The sequence below is a fragment of the Anser anser genome (genome assembly GCF_964211835.1).
Source record: "Anser anser genome assembly, contig: HAP1_SCAFFOLD_745, whole genome shotgun sequence".
Lineage (NCBI taxonomy): Eukaryota > Metazoa > Chordata > Aves > Anseriformes > Anatidae > Anser > Anser anser.
The window spans coordinates 1-17,810 of NW_028153885.1; the positions used below are offsets into that span (position 1 = coordinate 1).

At 65.8% G+C, this 17,810-nt stretch overlaps 2 protein-coding genes across 2 annotated transcripts; both read right to left on the reverse strand.

The window, feature by feature from the left end:
• Nucleotides 1–1,574: 1,574 nt before the first annotated feature.
• Nucleotides 1,575–16,447, reverse strand: LOC310891223 (voltage-dependent L-type calcium channel subunit alpha-1F-like). The gene is given in 38 exon segments (XM_083853500.1): nt 1,575–1,821; nt 1,946–2,124; nt 2,127–2,184; nt 2,283–2,395; nt 2,491–2,642; nt 2,743–2,892; nt 3,444–3,580; nt 3,671–3,784; nt 3,886–4,016; nt 4,116–4,217; nt 4,332–4,434; nt 4,519–4,615; nt 4,723–4,850; nt 5,157–5,316; nt 6,014–6,105; nt 6,226–6,291; nt 6,428–6,556; nt 6,868–7,044; nt 7,047–7,163; nt 8,016–8,174; nt 8,260–8,461; nt 9,836–9,982; nt 11,075–11,127; nt 11,294–11,401; nt 12,546–12,633; nt 12,881–12,987; nt 13,116–13,175; nt 13,413–13,419; nt 13,421–13,540; nt 13,963–14,060; nt 14,062–14,096; nt 14,169–14,220; nt 14,311–14,359; nt 14,491–14,575; nt 14,829–14,949; nt 15,424–15,631; nt 15,975–16,200; nt 16,317–16,447. Coding segments are annotated over 37 exon segments (4,335 nt in total). The 5' UTR covers nt 16,160–16,200; nt 16,317–16,447; the 3' UTR covers nt 1,575.
• A 9-nt stretch (nt 16,448–16,456) lies between these two features.
• On the reverse strand, nt 16,457–17,804 carry LOC310891224 (voltage-dependent L-type calcium channel subunit alpha-1F-like; the record flags this gene model as incomplete). The annotated part of the gene is made up of 5 exons (XM_083853501.1): nt 17,677–17,804; nt 17,514–17,597; nt 17,316–17,404; nt 16,616–16,649; nt 16,457–16,476 (listed from the first exon to the last, which is right to left on the reverse strand). The coding sequence occupies exons 1-5, from the start codon at nt 17,735–17,737 to the stop codon at nt 16,457–16,459; spliced, it is 288 nt and encodes a 95-aa protein (XP_083709627.1). The 5' UTR covers nt 17,738–17,804.
• Between the last annotated feature and the right edge of the window lie 6 nt (nt 17,805–17,810).

Below are 17,810 nucleotides of genomic sequence, written 5' to 3' on the forward strand. Positions count from 1 at the left end.
GAGGGGCAGGTGGCGGCGGCGGCGCGAGGCGGCGGTGAGAGGTGGCTCCGTGTGGGGAAAAGCGTCGTTTTTGAGTAAAAAAAAATACTTTTTTTTTTTTTTTGAGGTAAAATCTCCTCTTCTGAGGTTAAAAAACCCCTGTCCGAGGTTTAAAAAAACCTTTTCTGAGGTAGAGCCGCCTTTTCCTGAGGTAAAACTCCCCCTTTTTTTTGAGGTTACCACCCCCCCCGCCCTGAGGCGCCCCGCCGCCTTTCCTGAGGTAAAATTCCCCGTTTCTGAGGTAAATTCTTCGGTTCTTGAGGTAAAAGTCACCCCGTGAGGTAAAACGACCTTTTTTTTTGAGGTTAACACCCACCCCCTCCCCATTTTGGGGCTAACCTCCCTTACCTTTCTGGGGTAGCCTACCCCCTTTTTTGAGGTAAAAACCTCTCGTTAATGAGATGAAATAACACTTGAGGTTTAAAAAAAGCTTTTTTTCATGTAAAACTCTACATTTTCTGAGGTAAAACCGCCTCGTTTTTAAGCTAAAACTCACTTTTTTACTCGTAACTCCCTTTTCTCTAAGATTTAAAAAAAAATCTGAGGTAAAAACCCTTGTTTTTTTCAATTAAAACACCTCTTTTCTATGATTATTTAAAAAAAAAAAAAAATCCGTTCTCCCCACTATTTTTCTGAGGTAACGTCACTTTTTTTTTTTTTTTCCATTTTAAACCCCCCGTGACTGAGCTGACCCTCCCTTTATTGAGGTTACCCCCCCCCTTTTTGCAGGTAACTCGCGTTTTTTTGAGGTGAAATCCCCCTTTTTATGCGTTAATCCCTTCCCCTTTACGGATTATTCTCCTCCTCTTATTCTGAGGTAATTTCTCCCCCTTTTGGCCCCGCCCCCTATTTCAGAAGGTGACCCCCGACTTTTTGGAGTACCCCCCCCTTTTTTTTGGCAAGACCCCCCCCCATTCTTTAGCTGACCCCAAATTTTGAGGTAACCCCCATTTTTTGAGGTTAACCCCCCCCCCTTCAGAAGGGAGACCCCTTTTTTTTAGGATGCCCCCCCCATTTATGAGGTGGCCCCCATTTATGAGGTGCCCCCAATTTTTTTTTGCCATGCCCCCCCATTTACGAAGTGTCCCCCTTTTTTTTCCATGCCCCCCCAATTTATGAGGTGCCCCCCCCCGTTTTATAAATCGACCTTATTCTTACTCATACCCCACCCTTTGCCGGATACCCCCTCATTTTTGAAATCACCCAAATTTTTGCCATGCCCCCCCCCCCATTCCTCAGACACCCGTCCCCCCCCCACACTTATGACGTGCCCCCCTTTTTTGCCATGCCCCCCCTTTTTTGCCATGCCCCCCCTTTTTTGCCATGCCCCCCCTTTATTGCCATGCCCCCCCTTTTTTGCCATGCCCCCCCTTTTTTGCCATGCCCCCCCTTTTTTGCCATGCCCCCCATTTTTGCCCTGACCCTATCCTTTGGCATACCCCACCATTTGCGAGTTACCCCCCCCCGATTTTTGAAATACTCCTAATTTTCTCTGTACCCCCCCCTCCAATTTTTAACCCCACCCCCCCCCCAAATTTAGGGCCCCCCCACACAAGCCATCTCGTCGGCCAGCTCCTCCTCGGCCGGCGGCCGCAGCGGTTCCTCGTCGCTGTAGACGGGGCCGGGCGGCGGCGGCGTGCGGCGGCGGCGCGTGAGCAGGTCGGCGGCGGCGCTCTCCATCTCGTCCATCGTCAGCTCGCAGGCGTCGGCGATCTCCCGCTTGGCCACCGCCACGAATTTGGGGTCGCGGGCGAACAGCCCCAACCCCTCCGAGATGAGTACCTGTGGGATTATTATTATTATTTTTTTTTTTTTGGGGGGGGGGGACACCCCGTTAAACTCCTCGTTAAATCCCGCTGCGGAGAGGACGCGGGGAGGAGGATGAGGAGGAGTGGGGGGGACTCACGGCCTCCACGAGGCTGTCGGCGGAGCCGCGGCCCAGCGGCAAGCGGAGGGGGCCCTGGGGGCCGCGTTCCCCTAAAATCCAGCGGGAGAGCGGGGGGAGGCTGCCGCCGGCCCCCCCCGCCGCCGCCGCCCCCCCGTCCACGAGGATGAGAGGGGCGTAGAGGACGTGGCCGCGGGGGCGGCGGCGGCCCAGGCGTGCGAGGAGCCCCCCAGGCGCCAGGTTTCGGAGCTGCCGTAGCCCTGGGGGGGGGACGGGGGCACACACACACGTCATTCGAGGGGGCAGGGACACGCACGTGGGGGTGACGCGCGTGTCACACGCGTGTCACACGCGGTACCTGGGGCCTCGCGGGGCCGGGGGGGCCCGAGGGGTTGTAGGTGCCGGGGATGGGCTCGTCCTCGCAGCTCCCCTGGCGCCGCAGGCACTGGATGGTGAAGGACGGCTTCCGGCCTTTGGGGGGGGGCTCGGTGAGTACCCCCCCTTTCCCCAAAGCCCCCCCAAGGTGTATTTGAAGGGGGGGGGTCCCCAGAAGCCCCGCCCCCTACCTGCGGGGGTGGGGGGCAGGAGCCGGCGCCTCTTGAGCTGCTGCCCCTCCAGCGCCCCGTTGTGCAGGGCGAAGTGGCGGGGGGGCAGCGGCAGCGAGCCCCCCCGCGAGGCCCCCCCGGCCCAGCGGGGGATGGCCGAGGGTCCCAGCCGCCTGCGGAGGGGGGACAAGAAGGCGTTAGGGGGCCGGTGGGGGGGCGGGGGGGGTTATAGGGGCTGTGCCCCCCCCCACAGGGTTTTACCCCCCCCCGTACCTGTCCCCAGCCCAGCGGTGGCGGGCGGCCGGGCCCTCGGTGTCGTCCTCGCGGCCGCCGTCCTCCGGCTCCTCCCCGTCCTCGAGGGGCGCTGCCTCCTCCTGCCCCCCAGCAACGGGGTGGGGGCCGCGCTCCCCAGCCGAGCGCCGCCTGCACGTGGGGGGTTGAGGGAGTGGGGGGTTTGTGTCCCCCCCCCCCGCCCCCCCCTCTCCTCCATCCCCATGGGGGTGCTACGGTGCCCCCAGAGTCCCCCCCCCACCCCTGAGGGTGCTCCCCCACCCCTGAGGGTGCTCCCACACCCTTCAGGGTGCTCCCAGCCCCTTCAGGGTGCTCCCCCACCCCTTAGGGTGCCCCCCCCACCCCGTTAGGTTTCCCCCATACCTCTTAGGGTGCCCTCCACGTCTTTAGGGTGCTCCCAACCCCTTTAGCGTGCCCCCCCCGTACCCCTCTAGGTTGCCCCCATACCCCTTTAGGGTCCCCCCCCACCCTGCCCACCCTTCAGGGTGCTCCCAACCCCTTAGGGTGCCCCCCCACCCTTTAGGTTTCCCTCATACCTCTTTAGGGTGCTCCCAACCCCTTAGGGTGCCCCACACAACCCTTAGGGTGCCCCCTTTAGGGTGCCCTCGCCCCATTTAGGGTCGCCCCCTGTCCGTCCGTCCGTCCGCCCCCCCCCCCCCCCTTTTTGGGTGCCCCCCCCCTACCTGCCGCCACGGCGGTGGGTGACGAGGTGGGGCAGGGGCGCGGGGTCCTCCCCCTCGGTGGGGACGGGGCTGGCGGCCTTCGGGGACTCGGCCAGCCCGGGGGGGCTGGGGGCGGAGCCATACAGGGCCTCAGGGGGCTGCGGGCGGAGGGGTGGGCGTGGCCTATGAGGGTGTGTCCGCTGGGGGGCGTGGCCTGCGAGGGCGTGGCCGAGGGGGGCGGGGCTTACGGCGTAGGTCAGCTGCTCCTCCGGGGTGCCCGCGGGGCCCTCGTCCCCCTCCAGGTCGCAGCTCAGCGCCCGCCGCATCTCGGGGCCCAGCGCCTGCAGCGTCTGCAGCCCGGCCTGGGGGAGGGGGGGGTGGGCAAAAATAAGGGGGGGGGGGGAGGGCACGACGGCCGCCCCCACCCCATCGTTTTTTGGGGGCGGGGGGGGTCCCGACCCACCTGCAGGGCGCGCTCGTTGCTGGGGCCGGCGCTGGGGCCGAGCATCCCCCGCTCCTTCCGCCGCCGGAACTTGCGGAAGTAGTCCTGGATCAGGAAGGTGGCGTAGAACTTCCCCACCGTCACCTCCTCCTCTGGGGGGGGGGGATACGGGGGGGGGGTCAGGGACACCAGGAGTGGCCCCCCCCACCCTAAAAGTGTCCCCAAATTGGGGGGGGACGGGGGGCGCTCACCCTCCGGCGGGGGGATGACCTCGTCCAGCAGCTTGGGCTTGGTCCTCTTCCAGATCTTCTTGATGACGGCCCGCAGCTCCTTGTTGGCCACGTCCAGGTTCCCTTTTTTTTTGGGGGGGGGGACACGCAGGACAGCAGGGAATGGGAAGGGGGTGTCCCCACCTTCCTGTCACCCCCCCCCCCCAGCTCAATGTCACCCCCCCCCCGGCCCCAAACCTTCCGTCTTGATCTTGAGGGAGGTGCGGACGAGGGCGAAGAGGGTGGCGTTGAAGGTGACGGTGCCGTCCGAGTTGAGCGGCATGTTCATGGCCACCAGGCGCTGCGGGGGGGGCCAGACAACGGGTAAACGGGGTGGGGGGGAGCAGGGGGCGCCCCCCCCCCCCATCACGGTGCACCCGAGCACCTTGCAGGCCACGCGGTGGGGGCAGAGCTTCCCGAAGCCCAGGGGGGGCTGGATCCGGCGCAGCAACGTCACCACGTCCAGGTGCTTGATGCGACCCCTGCGGCCGGGGGCGGGTGGGGGGGGTGACGGTGACAAGTTGGGGGGGGTGAGGGTGACGAGGGGGGGTCACAGTGTTATGGGGGGGGGGGTGTGACGGTGCCAGACCTGGCGGCGGGGTCGTACTCGGACCAGATGCGCTTGAACTCGTCGAGGTGGTGGGGGCCGAGGATGGACCAGTCGCGCGTCAGGTAGTCGAAGTTGTCCATGATGACCGCCACGAAGAGGTTGATGATCTGGGGAGGGGGGGGCTCGTCGTGGGGCTGGGGGGGCTTGCCGTGGGGCTGGGGGGGGGGCTCGCCGTGGGGCTGGGGGGCTCGCCATGGGGCTGGGGGGTTTGCCGTGGGGCTGAGGGGCTCGCTATGGGGCTGGTTATGGGGTTTCTTGCCGCAGCGTGCGCTTCTTGCTGTAGGGCTGGGGGGTGTCGCACCAGAGCTGCGTGGTGTTTCGGGTGGGGCGGGGCAGCGCCGTGGGGCAGCACCGTGGGGCAGGGCAGCGCCGTGGGGCTGTGCCGCGCCGTGGGGCAGCGCCGCGGGGCTCACCAGGAAGGCGCAGAGCATGAAGAAGCTGATGAAGTAGACGATGGCGAAGTTGCTGCCGCAGGTGAACTCCTCGCCGGGCCCCGCGTCCGACTCGGGGTCGCAGCGCTTGCCGGGCAGGCTGGCCAGCATGATCTCCTGCCACGCCTCCCCCGTGGCGCACCTGCGCCCCGCACGCCCGGCTGGCGCCTATAGGGCCCCTCCGGACCCCCCCCCCATAACCCCTACCCCCACCAGGATGCCCCTATAGGTGGGCTGGGGTGACCCGCGGACCCCGTAGGGAGCTGGTGGGGACCCCGCAGGGACTCCAGGACCCCACAGAGGGTCCCCGTGAGAACCCTGCAGGGACGCGCGGACCCCACAGGAGCCCCCTGTACCCCCATAGCAAACCCGCAGGCGGGCACAGACCCCATAGGGACCGTGTAGGTACTCTCCACGCAGCCCCGCGGACCCTATAAGGACTTGGTGGGGACCCTACGAAGACTCGCAGTGACCCTAGGGTGGTCCCCGGGCTCCGCTAGGACCCTTTAGGAACCATGCGGTGACCCCCAGACCCCATAAAGGCTCTATAGGAACCATGCAGTGACACCCAGACCCTATAGAGATGCTGTACGGCCACTACAGGGACCTCCAAACCCCACCGGGACCCTATAGGAACCCCCAGAAGCCATAGGAACCCCCACACACCCCCCACAGGGACCCTTCCCACGCCCCTGCCGGGCCACTTAAACACCACAGGGATCCTACAGGAACCGTGCGGCGCCCCCCTCGCCCCCCCCCCGACACCACAGGGACCCCAAAAGACCCTGGGCACCCTATAGGGCACCCTGTAGGACCCATAGGGGACCCCGGAGCCGCACCTGAAGAGCAGCAGCACGGCCTGGGGGAAGGTCTGGAAGTTGTTGTTGCGGTTGATCTGGGTCCCGTCCTGCAGCGCCACCTTCCCGAAGGTCTTGGGGGACGAGAAGGGGCAGGGGGGGGGGGTTCCTGAGGGACCCCCCTGCCCCCCCCGCCCCTCGCACGCGCCCCTCGCACGCGCCCCTCGCACGCGCGCCTCGCACGCGCGCCTCACCTGCATGCCGATGACGGCGTAGATGAAGAAGATCATGGCGATGAGCAGGGCGACGTAGGGCAGCGCCTGCGGGGTGCGGCACCAGCGTGGCGGTAGGGGACAACGGGGGGGGTTCCCTGGTGTCCCGTGGCCCCCCCCCACAGTGTGCGGCCCCCCAGCGGTGCCCGCGTTTTGTCCCCGTGTCCCCCCCCACCCCCCGAACCTGGAAGGATTTGACGAAGGTCCAGAGCAGCGTGCGGATGCCCTCGCCCTTGGAGAGCAGCTTCACCAGGCGCATGACGCGGAAGAGGCGGAAGAAGGTGATGGAGATGCGGGAGCTGTCCTCCGAGCTCTGCGAGGGGTGGGGGGCACGGGGGGGGGTGAGGAGACCCCCCCTCAGAGCCCCCCCACTCCCCAAATCCCCCCCCCCACATACTTAGATGGGGGGGACGGACGCCCCCTACCTCACCGACGTGCCCCCCGTTCTGTTGCAGGCACGCACGGCGCGGGTGGAGACGGATGGAGATGGCGGACAGACGGATGGAGATGGACGCGAGGACACGGACACGGTGGGGGGGGGGGGTCCCAAACACCAGCGGACCCCCCCCGCAAAGTTTTGGGGACCCCCCCCCACCCCATAAAGAAGAGGCGGGGGTGACTCACGTTGACCTCGGTGACCGCGATGTCCACCACGCTGCCCACCACAATGAGGGCGTCGAAGGTGTTCCAAGCGTCGCAGAAATAGTGCTGGGGGGAGGTGAGCGTGGGGGGGGGGGGACACCCCAAAAACGCCCCCCCCCCACCATGAGACCCCCCCCAGATTTGTTGTAACCCCCCCGTGAGCCTACGCGGGGCTTGAAGGCGATGATCTTGAGCAGCATCTCGACGGTGAAGAGCCCGGTGAACACCATGTTGAGCAGGTCCATCACGTAGTTGAACGGCTTTGACTGCTCGTAGTGCTGGGGGGGGGGGCACTTTAATTGCCCCCCACCCCCCCGCAACCCTAAACACCCCCCCAACCCTTAAATGCCCCCTCCAGCACCTAAATGCCCCTCCCAGAACGCTAAAGGCACCCCCAGAACACCCAATTGACACCCTGGGGTGCTCTAACAGCCCCCCCAGGTTGCTTTAACTGCCCCCCCCCCCCGGGGCACTCATTGCCCCTGTAGTGGCCATAACTGCCCCCCTTGGGCCATTTAAAAGCCCCCCCCGGGCCATTTAAAAGCCCCCCCATGGTCCTTTTGAGCCCCCCAGGGGTGCTTTAACTGCCCCAGGAGCCTCAATTGCCCCTGCCATTCCCTTACAACCCCCCCCATGACCTTTAACTGCCCCCAGTCTCCTTCTAGGGGCCCTAACAGCCCCCCCACGGGTCTTTTAACTGCCCCCAGGGGCCCTAATTGCCCCTCTAGCATCTCTTAATTACCCCCAGGTCATTTAAAACCCTTCAGGGTCCCAATCTGCCCCCCCCAGGTGTGCTTTAACGGTCCCTAAGGCCCCCGCTCACCCCTTTGTCATCCCTTACCGACCCCTTGGGACATTTTACTGCCCCCCCATTCCCCCTACCCCGCCCCCCCCGCCCCCAGGGGTGCATTAACTTGCCCCAGTAGCATTTCTTAATTACCCCGGGGCCATTTAGAAGCCCCCCCCCACCCCCCCAGGCTCCCAACTGCCCCCCGAGCACTCTCTAACTGCCCCCCGGCACGCTTTAACTACCCCCATACTCCCTTGACGCCCCCTCAGCGCCCCCCACGGACCCCAAAATGCCCCCGCCGACCCCAAAATGCCCCCCCCTGCCCCCCCCGGCCCCGAACCTGCACGGCCAGGGCGATGGTGTTGAGGAGGATGAGGACGAACATGATGTACTCGAAGGCGGTGGAGTTGACCATGGCCCAGACGCGGTACTGGCTGCGGTTCTTGGGGATGTAGCGCCGCAGCGGCTGCGCCTTCAGCGCGTACTCCACGCACTGCCGCTGCCGGGGGGGGGCAGGACGCAAATACGCACCCACCGGCACCGCGGGGGGGGCCGCAAGGCACCGCGGGGGGGGCCCCACGCACCTGGTTCTTGTCCAGCTCACAGTTGCGGTACTCGCTCTCGCCCTGGGCGCGGAAGGTGATGATGACGAAGCCGACGAAGATGTTCATCATGAAGAAGGCGATGACGATGATGTAGACGATGAAGAAGATGGAGATCTCCACCCGGTAGTTGTAGATGGGGCCCTGGTCCTCCGCGTTGGCGTCGATGGCCTTGTACAGCAGCCTGGGGGGGGGCGGGAAAGGGGTTGGGGGGGTCAGCGCCCCGATGGGGTGGCTGTCAGCGCCCTATGGGTGCAGGCTGGGGCGTCAGCACCCTATGGGGGGGCACATTGGGGTGTCAGGACCCTAAAGGTGAAGGTTGGGGGTGTCAGCACCCTATGGGGGGGGGAGGTTGGGGTGTCAGCACCCTATTTGGGGGGGGGTACATTGGGGTGTCAGTGCCCTAAAGGTGAAGGTTGGGGTGTCAGCACCCTATGGGGGGCACATTGGGGTGTCAGGACCCCAAAGGTGCAGGTTGGGGTGTCAGCACCCTATGGGGCAGGAAGGTTGGGGGTGTCAGCACCCAGGGGAGGTGGACAATGGGGTGTCAGCACCTTATGGGGGGGGTACATTGGGGTGTCAGCACCCTTCAGGGGGTACATTGGGCTGTCAGCACCCTAAAGGTGAAGGTTGGGGTGTCAGCACCCTATGGGGGGGCACATGGGGGTGTCAGCACCCTATGGGTGCAGGTCGGGGTGTCAGCACCCTATGGGGCAGGAAGGTTGGGGTGTCAGCACCCAGGGGAGGTGGACATTGGGGTGTCAGCACCTTTTGGGGGGGGTACATTGGGGTGTCAGCACCCTTCAGGGGGTACATTGGGCTGTCAGCACCCTAAAGGTGAAGGTTGGGGTGTCAGCACCCTATGGGGGGGGCACATGGGGGTGTCAGCACCCTATGGGTGCAGGTCGGGGTGTCAGCACCCTATCGGGGGGGGGGGGGCACATTGGGGTGTCAGCACCCTATGGGTGCAGGTCGGGGTGTCAGCACCCTATGGGGCAGGAAGGTTGGGGTGTCAGCACCCAGGGGAGGTGGACATTGGGGTGTCAACACCTTATGGGGGGGGTACATTGGGGTGTCAGCACCCTTCAGGGGGTACATTGGGGTGTCAGCACCCTATGCGTGCAGGTTGGGGGGGGTGTCAGCACCCTATGGGGGGGTCACATTGGGGTGTCAGCACCCTAGAGGTGAAGGTTGGGGTGTCAGCACCCAGGGGAGATGGACATTGGGGTGTCAAACCAGAAGGGTGTTGGGGTGTCAGCACCCTACGGGGGGGGCACATCGGGGCGTCAGCGCCCTAAAGGTGCACCTTGGGGGTGTCAGTGCCTCCCGTAGGGTGCACCTCGGGGCGTCAGTGCCCTAAAGGTGCACCTCGGGGCGTCAGTGCCCCAGGGGGGTAAGAATTTGGGGTGTCCCACGCCAAGGAGGCGCACGTTGGGGCGTCAGCGCCACGTGGGTGCAGGGTGGGGGTGCCGGCCCCCTGGGGCCCCAGAGTGGGGTGCCGGCGCCCTATCGGGGTGCCAGCGCCGCGGGGGGGGGGGGGGGGGGGGGGGCCACTCACGCGGGCCACCCCTCGAAGGTGGAGACGGTGAAGAGCGCCATCATCCCCGCCAGCACGTTGTCGAAGTTGAAGTCGCTGTTGTGCCACAGGCGCTCGCGCACCGAGGGGTGCGACACGTCCCCGTCCTTGTACACCAGGAAGGTGCCCCTGCGGGGGGGGGGGGACACGGTGCGGGGGGGGGGACACCGCGGGGGGGGCACGGCCCCGGCCTCGCGCAGCGGGAACGCGCCCGGCGGCTGGGGGAGGGGGCGCGCGGGGGCAACGCGATGCGCCCCCACGGGCGGCCCCGCTGCCGTCACGCACCCTGCGCACGCGCTGGGCTGGGATCCCGCTCAGACCACACTCACACTCACACTCACACTCAGCCCACACTCACACTCAGCCCACACTCAGCCCACACTCACACTCACACTCAGCCCACACTCCCCACTCTATGTTCACACTCAGAGGACACTCAGTTTGCACGCGTACGCTCCAACCACGCTCACACTCACTTTTTCAGCCCACACTCACGCTCTGCGTTCGCCCCCTCCACTCACACTCGCACTCCAGCCATACTCACAGTTCATACTGCACACTCACACCCTACACTCGCACTCGCACTCACAGCCCGCACTCCAAACCTAATCAGCCACCCGCATTTCGTTCACCCACACTTCCACTACACTCACAGCCGGCACTCACACTCAGCCTACACTCCACTCGTACCCTGCCCACACTCACACTCAGCCTACACTCCACTCGTACCCTGCCTGCGCTCACACTTCCTCAGCCTACACTCACTCCACAACCTACATTCGCCCACTCCACTCACCCGTCACACTCACTCTTGGTTCATAGTGCACACTCACAACCTGCACTCACACTCAGCCTGCACTCACACCTACACTCACCCTCAGCTCGCAGCTTCTACACTTAGCCTGGACCCACCTAAGCCGCACGCTCCAACCACACTCACAACCACACTCCCAGCCTGCCCTCAGCCGCTCCACTCACACTCCAAGCACACTCACAAGCCACACGCAGCCCCCTCGCAGCCTGCACTCACACTCAGACACCCCACTCACACTCAGCCTCCGCTCACAACCAACACTCTGTCCCCACTCAGCGCTCCGCTCAACTCGCCGCTTACTCAGCCCGTCCTCGCGCCCCATGCTCGCACACCCAGCCTACACTCACACTCACGCTCACACTCACACTCACACTCAGGGCCATGGGGGGGGGGGGGGCAGGACCCACTTGCACTCCCCAGGCGTGTGCTTGGCCTCGTCGGTGCAGCTGTAGAACTTGCCCTGGGGGAAACGGGGATCAGAGGGGCCGTGGGGGTCCTTGGCCCCTTTGGGGGGGTCCTGGCCCCTCGGGGGGGGTCCCGACCCTTTGGGGGGGGTCCCAACCCCTTTGGGGGGGGTCCCGGCGCCTTTGGGGGGGGGGTCCCGGCCCCCTTGGGGGGGCGCCCACCTTGAAGAGCTGCACCCCGATGCAGGCGAACATGAACTGCAGCAGCGTGGTGACGATCATGATGTTGCCGATGGTGCGGATGGCCACGAAGACGCACTGCACCACGTGCTGGGGGCGCGGGGACAGCGTGACGGGGGCGGCGGGGACACGGGGACAGCGTGGCACAGGTATGGGGGACACCGGGGCGTTGGGGACATGGGGACATCATGGCATGGGTGCTGGGGACACCAGGACATTGGGGACACGGGGATGTTGTGGCATGGGTGTTGGGGACATCAGGGCACTGGGGACTTGGGGACATCATGGCATGGGTGTTGGGGACACCAGGGCGTTGGGGACATGGGGACGTCGTGGCATGGGTGTTGGGGACACTGGGACAGTGTGACATGGGAGTGGGGGACACCAGGGCATTGGGGACACGGGGACAGCATGGCATGGGTGCTGGGGACACCAGGACATTGGGGACACGGGGACGTCGTGGCATGGGTGTTGGGGACATCAGGGCACTGGGGACTTGGGGACATCATGGCATGGGTGTTGGGGACACCAGGGCGTTGGGGACATGGGGACGTCGTGGCATGGGTGTTGGGGACACAGGGACAGTGTGACATGGGAGTGGGGGACACCAGGGCATTGGGGACACGGGGACAGCATGGCATGGGTGCTGGGGGCGCAGGGACAGCGTGACGGGGGCGGCGGGGACACGGGGACAGCGTGACGGGGGTGTTGGGGACACCAGGGCGTTGGGGACACGGGGACATCATGGCATGGGTGTTGGGGACACAGGGACAGCGTGACATGGATATGGGGGACACCAGGGCATTGGGGACATGGGGACATCATGGCATGGGTGCTGGGGACACGGGGACACTGTGACACCGGGTGCTGGGGACACCAGGACTCTGGGGACACCAGGGCATTGGGGACATGGGGACAGCATGACATGGGTGTCAGGGACACCAGGACACTGTGACACCGGGTGTCGGGGACACCAGGACATTGGGGACAAAGGGACATCGTGGCATGGGTGTGGGGGACACCAGGGCATGGGTGTCGGGGACACGGGGACACTGTGACACCGGGTGCTGGGGACACCAGGACGCTGGGGACACCCCCTTCTCCCAGTCCCCCCAGCACGCCACCGCTGCCCACCGCCCCAGGCACGCCCCGCGCCGCGTGCTGGGGATCCCGGTGCTCCCAGTGGCACCAGTAAGGGTGTACCCCCCCCCCCCAGTCCCTCCCGGCGCCGCACCTTGAGGCCCTTGGCGCGGTTGATGGCTCGCAGGGGCCGCAGGACGCGCAGCACGCGCAGGATCTTCACCACCGAGATGGCGCTGGAGCTGCCGCGGGTGGCGGGGGACACCCGTGTCCCCAGGGGCGCTCCCAGTGCTCCCAGTGCCCCCAGGGGCGCTCCCAGTGCTCCCAGAGGCACTCCCAGTGGCTCCCAGTGCCCCCAGCAGCACTGACACTCTCCGTGCCTCCAGCTGCATTCCCACTGCTCCCAATGTCCCTCCCAGTGCCCCTCCCAGTGCCCCTCCCGGGGCTCCCAGTGCCCCTCCCAGTGCTCCCAGTGCCCCCAGTGCTCACTGGATGCCGAAAGAGACGAGGGAGACGCCGACCACCAGCAGGTCGAGGAGGTTGAACCAGTTGCGGCAGAAGGAGCCCTTGTGCAGGAAGGCGCCGAAGGCCGTCATCTGGGGGGGGGGGGGGGCGGTGAGCACCGGGGAGGCCCCCCCCCAGCCCCTGAGGACCCCCCCCAACCCCAGGGACCCCAAAAACCCCAGGACCCCCCCCAAAAAAAACACCCCACCCCCCCCAATACCTTGAGCAGGATCTCCACGGTGAAGATGGAGGTGAAGGCGTAGTCGAAGTAGCCCAGGATCTGTGGGGGGGGGGAGGGGGGAAAACGGGGTGACCCCCCCCCAGGACCCCCACCCCAAACACCCCCAGGGACCCCCCCAAATCCCCCCCCACTTCCCCCCATTTCTGCCCCCACCAGTGGGGCGCGTGGGTCCCAGGCGGCCGTGGGGTGATGGAGCCCCCACCCCCCCATCCCGCTCCGTTTATCCCAGTTCCTCCCAGCTCCTCCCAGTCCCCCCCAGTCTGCCCAGTAGCCCACGTGGTTGCGGCGAGTGGGCGCGCACGGGGTCCTCGGCGGCCAGCGAGACGCTGCTGAGGATGATGAAGACGAGGATGAGGTTGGTGAAGACGTGGTGGTGGATGAGGGCGTGGCACCGCACCCGCAACCTGTGCCGAGCACGCGTCAGCACCTCCCAGTGCTCCCAGTTCCTCCCAGTTCTCCCTCAGCCCGCTGTCCGGGACGCCCTCCCCCAGCGCTCCCAGTTAGTCCTAGTTCCCTCCAGTTTCTCCCAGAGCGTCCCCGGTCTCCACAGGGAATCACCCCCCAGTCCCAGCGCCCCCAGCATCCCCAGCCCTGCTGTCCCAGTGCTCCCAGTCCCCCCAGTTTGTGTCCCCATTCCCCCCATTTGTGTCCCCAGTCGCCCATTTGCATCCCCCAATCCCAGTATTCCCAGTATCCCCCCCAAAGTTTGTCCTATTCCCAGTATCCCCCCCCAAAGTCTGTCCCCCCACCCTCCCCAGTTTGTATTTCTCACCCCCAGCTCCCCCCCCAGTTTGCCCCCAGTGCTCCCAGTTGCCCCCAGCCTCACGGGTTGGTGCTGCCCAGCAGGAAGAAGGCGCTGCCCTCGGGGATCGGCGCCACCTTGTTCTTGGGGGGCTCTTCCAGGCCCTCCAGCCGCGCCCCCCCCCAGGCTGTCCCGCTCCCCCCCAGCCTCCTCGTCGCCTGCAGGGACCCCGGTGTCACAGGAGGGGGGGGGGGGGCTCCGCTGCCCCCCCAGGGGGGTCCCGGCCTCACCTTCCTCGCTCCCCTCCTCTTCCTCCTCCTCCTCCTGCTGCTCCCCTTCAACCTGGGGGGGCGGGGGGGGGGAAGGGGGGGGGCTGAGTGTGCAAGAGGCGCGCACACACGTGTCGGGCCGTGCAAACCCGCTCGCGCTCACCTTCACGCTCACGTCCTGGCTCCCCGCGACGGCCTCCCCGGCCTTGTCCCTGGGGGGGGGGGGGGGGGGGGACAAGCAGAGGGGGCTCAGCCAGGGGACGCTGGTGCCCCCCCCATGTCTGTCTGTCCCCCCCCCGTGTCCGTCTGTCCCCCCCCCCCAGGACGCCCCCCCCCGGCTCACTTCTTGCCCTCGGCCCCCGAGTTGATGTTGTCACCGTCCGCCAGGTTATCGACCGCGATGGCCAGGAAGACGTTGAGGAGGATGTCTGCGGGGAGGAAGGGGTTAACCAGTGCTCCCAGTATCCCCCCAGCGCCTCCCAGTATCCCCCCAGTGGGTGTTTCCAGCCCCCTCCGTGTCCCCGCGCCGTTCGGTTCCCATTCCCTGCTTGTTGCCTCCTGTGCCAGCTCCCCAGGACCATCCCCAGTCCCTCCCCAGTTCCCCAGCGCCCCCTTCCCAGTCCCTCCCGGTTCCCCGGCGCCCCCCTCCCAGTGCTCCCAGTGCTCCCAGTGCCCACGCACAGTTCCCGCAGATGAAGAGGATGACGAAGTAGATGCAGACGAGCATCCCGGGGAAGACGGGGCCGCCGTAGGCCATGATCCCGTCGTACATCACCGCGTTCCAGTCCTCCCCCGTCAGGATCTGGGGGAAAAGGGAGGGGGGGACCCCAAACTTCAGCATCCCCCCTCCCCAGCCCGTCCCAGTGCTCCCAGTACGCCCCCTCCCCGCATACCACCACCTCCCAGTCCTCCCTGATCAGGGTGGGAGGATGCACGTCCCCGCAGGATCGCAACGGGGGGATCCCCCGCCACGTTTTGGGGCTCCCTACGGTTTGGGGTCTCCCCACGTGGTTTTGGGATCCCCCCATAGTTTTGGGGTCTCCCCCCCAATGGTTTTGGGGTCTCCCCCAAATTTTTGGGGTCTCCCTTCATGGTTCGGGGATCCCTCCATGTCTTTGGGGTCTCCCCGATGTTTTTATGTTCTCCCCCACGTTTTTTGGGATCCCCCCCCGGATTTTGGGGTTCCCCCTCATGTTTTTTTTGGGGGGGGTCTCCCTCTGGCTTGCGGGTTCCCCCCGGTGTTTTTTGGGGGTCCCCTCGCTGCTTTTGGGGGCACCTGGAAGACGGTGAGCAGGGCCTGGGGGAAGGTGTCGAAGGTGCTGCGCTTGGTCTGGGTCTCGTCGAAGCTGAAGCGGCCGCCGAAGAGCTGCATGCCCAGCAGGGCGAAGATGATGATGAAGAGGAAGAGCAGCAGCAGCAGCGAGGCGATGGACTTCATCGAGTTCAGCAGCGAGCCCACCAGGTTGCTCAGCGACGCCCAGTGCCTGCAGGGGGCGGGGGGGGGGGGGCACTGGGAGCACTGGGAGCACTGGGGCAGGCTCCCCTACGTACCCCCTCCTGGCGGCAAGCCCCGCCGCGCGCCACCCGGCGGGGTCCTGTCTCCGTTGTCGTCGTCGTCACCGCGTCGTCCCCGTGCCACCAAGTAATTCATGGCGGTGACAGGTGGCTGCGTCACCCCCGATGTCCCCAACCCCGTGTCACCCCCGTCCCCATCACCGTGTCGTCCCCGTGCCACCAACCAGACACCCTGGGGGGCTGACGAGTGGCTCCGTGCCACCCCCGGTGTCCCCAACACCGCCGGTGTCCCCAGCGCCGCCGTCCCCGCACCTGGTGACCTTGAAGACGCGCAGCAGGCGCACGCAGCGCAGGACGGAGATGCCCAGGGGCTCCATGGCGCCGCGCTCCACCAGCGCCGTCTCCAGCACGCCGCCGCACACCACGAAGCAGTCGAAGCGGTTGAAGAAGCTGGCGAAGTAGCACGAGGGCCCCAGGGCGTAGAGCTTCAGCACCATCTCGGCGGCGAACAGCGAGAGCAGCGCCTTGTTGGCGTAGGCTGCAGGGGTGAAATCGAGACCGGGGTGGGGGGATAACGCCCCAAAACCCGCGGGGGTGCGGTTGGGGGGGGTTGGGAGGGGTTGGGAGGGGTTGGGACCCCCCCGCCCCGCCGACCTTGCGTCTCGGTGAGCCACGGGGCTGCCCATGGTGCTCGGAGGCGATGGTGAGGGTGTTGAGGAAGACGAGCAGCAGCACCGTCCAGTAGAAGGACACTGACTTCACCGCCCCGCGGCAGCGCCGGCGCAGCACGCGGTTCAGGCGGCGCAGGCGACGCCTTGGGGGGGTGGGGGGGGGGTTGGGGGGAGAGATGGGATTTTTGGGGGGTAGAGAGGATTTGGGGGCGACGCAGGGCGTTATGGGGGAAGCAGGGCGGTGTCGGGCCCCCCCCCCCTCCCCCCCAGTCCCCGTTTCGCCACTCACCAGAATTTTGTTCTTGGTAATTTTGCCCTGGGAGGAGGAAATAAATAAATTAATTAAATAAATAAATAAATAAATAAATAATAAATGAAAGCATCAAGTTACCCCAAAAACAGGGTTCGGGGAGGGCACAGGAGATCGCAGAGGGTGTGTCTCATCAGGGGTCCAAAGGTCAGTTTTGGGGTCTGGGGGGGATCTATAAGGAGTCTGGGGGGGTCCAAGGGTCAGTTCTGGGTCCTAGGGGGAACTATAAGGAGCTGGGGGGGGTGCCAGGATCAGTTTTGGGGTCTGGGGTGGAACTATAAGGAGCTGGGGGATCCTAGGGTCAGGTTTGGGGTCCTGGGGGAACTAGAAGGAGTTACGGGGGTCCCAGGATCGGTTTTGGGGTCCTGGGTGGAACTATAAGGAGCTGGGGGGATCCTAGAGTCAGGTTTGGGGTCCTGGGGGGAACTAGAAGGAGTTATGGGGGTCCCAGAGTCAGTTTTGGGGTCCTGGGGGGAACTCTAAGGAGCTAAGGGGGCCCCAGGGGGAATACAGGGGCTGTAGGGCATCCCGGGGGCAACCTGGGGTCCCAGCGGGGCTATGGGGATCTGGGGGGCTACAGGAAGCACTGGGGGGGGACACAGGGGGGGTGAAGAGCACCCTGGGGGGCTGCAGGGGTCTTGGGGGGGGCCCGGGGCCCCATTTCAGTGCTCACAGGCAGCGGTCGCAGGCGTTCGGCTGCGCCTCCTCCTCGCCGGCCGTCTCGGTGTTGACCGACGTCGTCTCGCTGCCGGGGAGGCTGGCTGGAGGGGGTGGGGGGGGGACACAAGGTCGGGGGGGGGCTGGGGACCCCTCAGATGGGGGAAAAAGGGGGGGGGGGGACACGCCCCAATTTTGGTGGGGGGGCGTTACCGTGGGTGTCGGTGGAGTGGCTGGCGTGCCGCAGCCACTTGAGGCGAGGCTTCCGCTTCCCCATCAGCTCCTCGGTGGTCAGACCTGCGGGATTTGGGGGGGCAGGGGGGTTGGGAGGTGGGGGTGTCCCCGCGAGGGGTCCCCCCCCCCAAAAAAAACCCACGGTGCTTCTCGTGCTCGTCCTCGTCCCCCTCGAGGTCCTCGGCCTGGGTGATCCAGTCCATGTAGCCCCGCAGGTCCTCCTCCAGCTGCTGCTTCTCCCGCAGCTTCTGGAAGTCTCCGCGGGCTTTCGCCTTC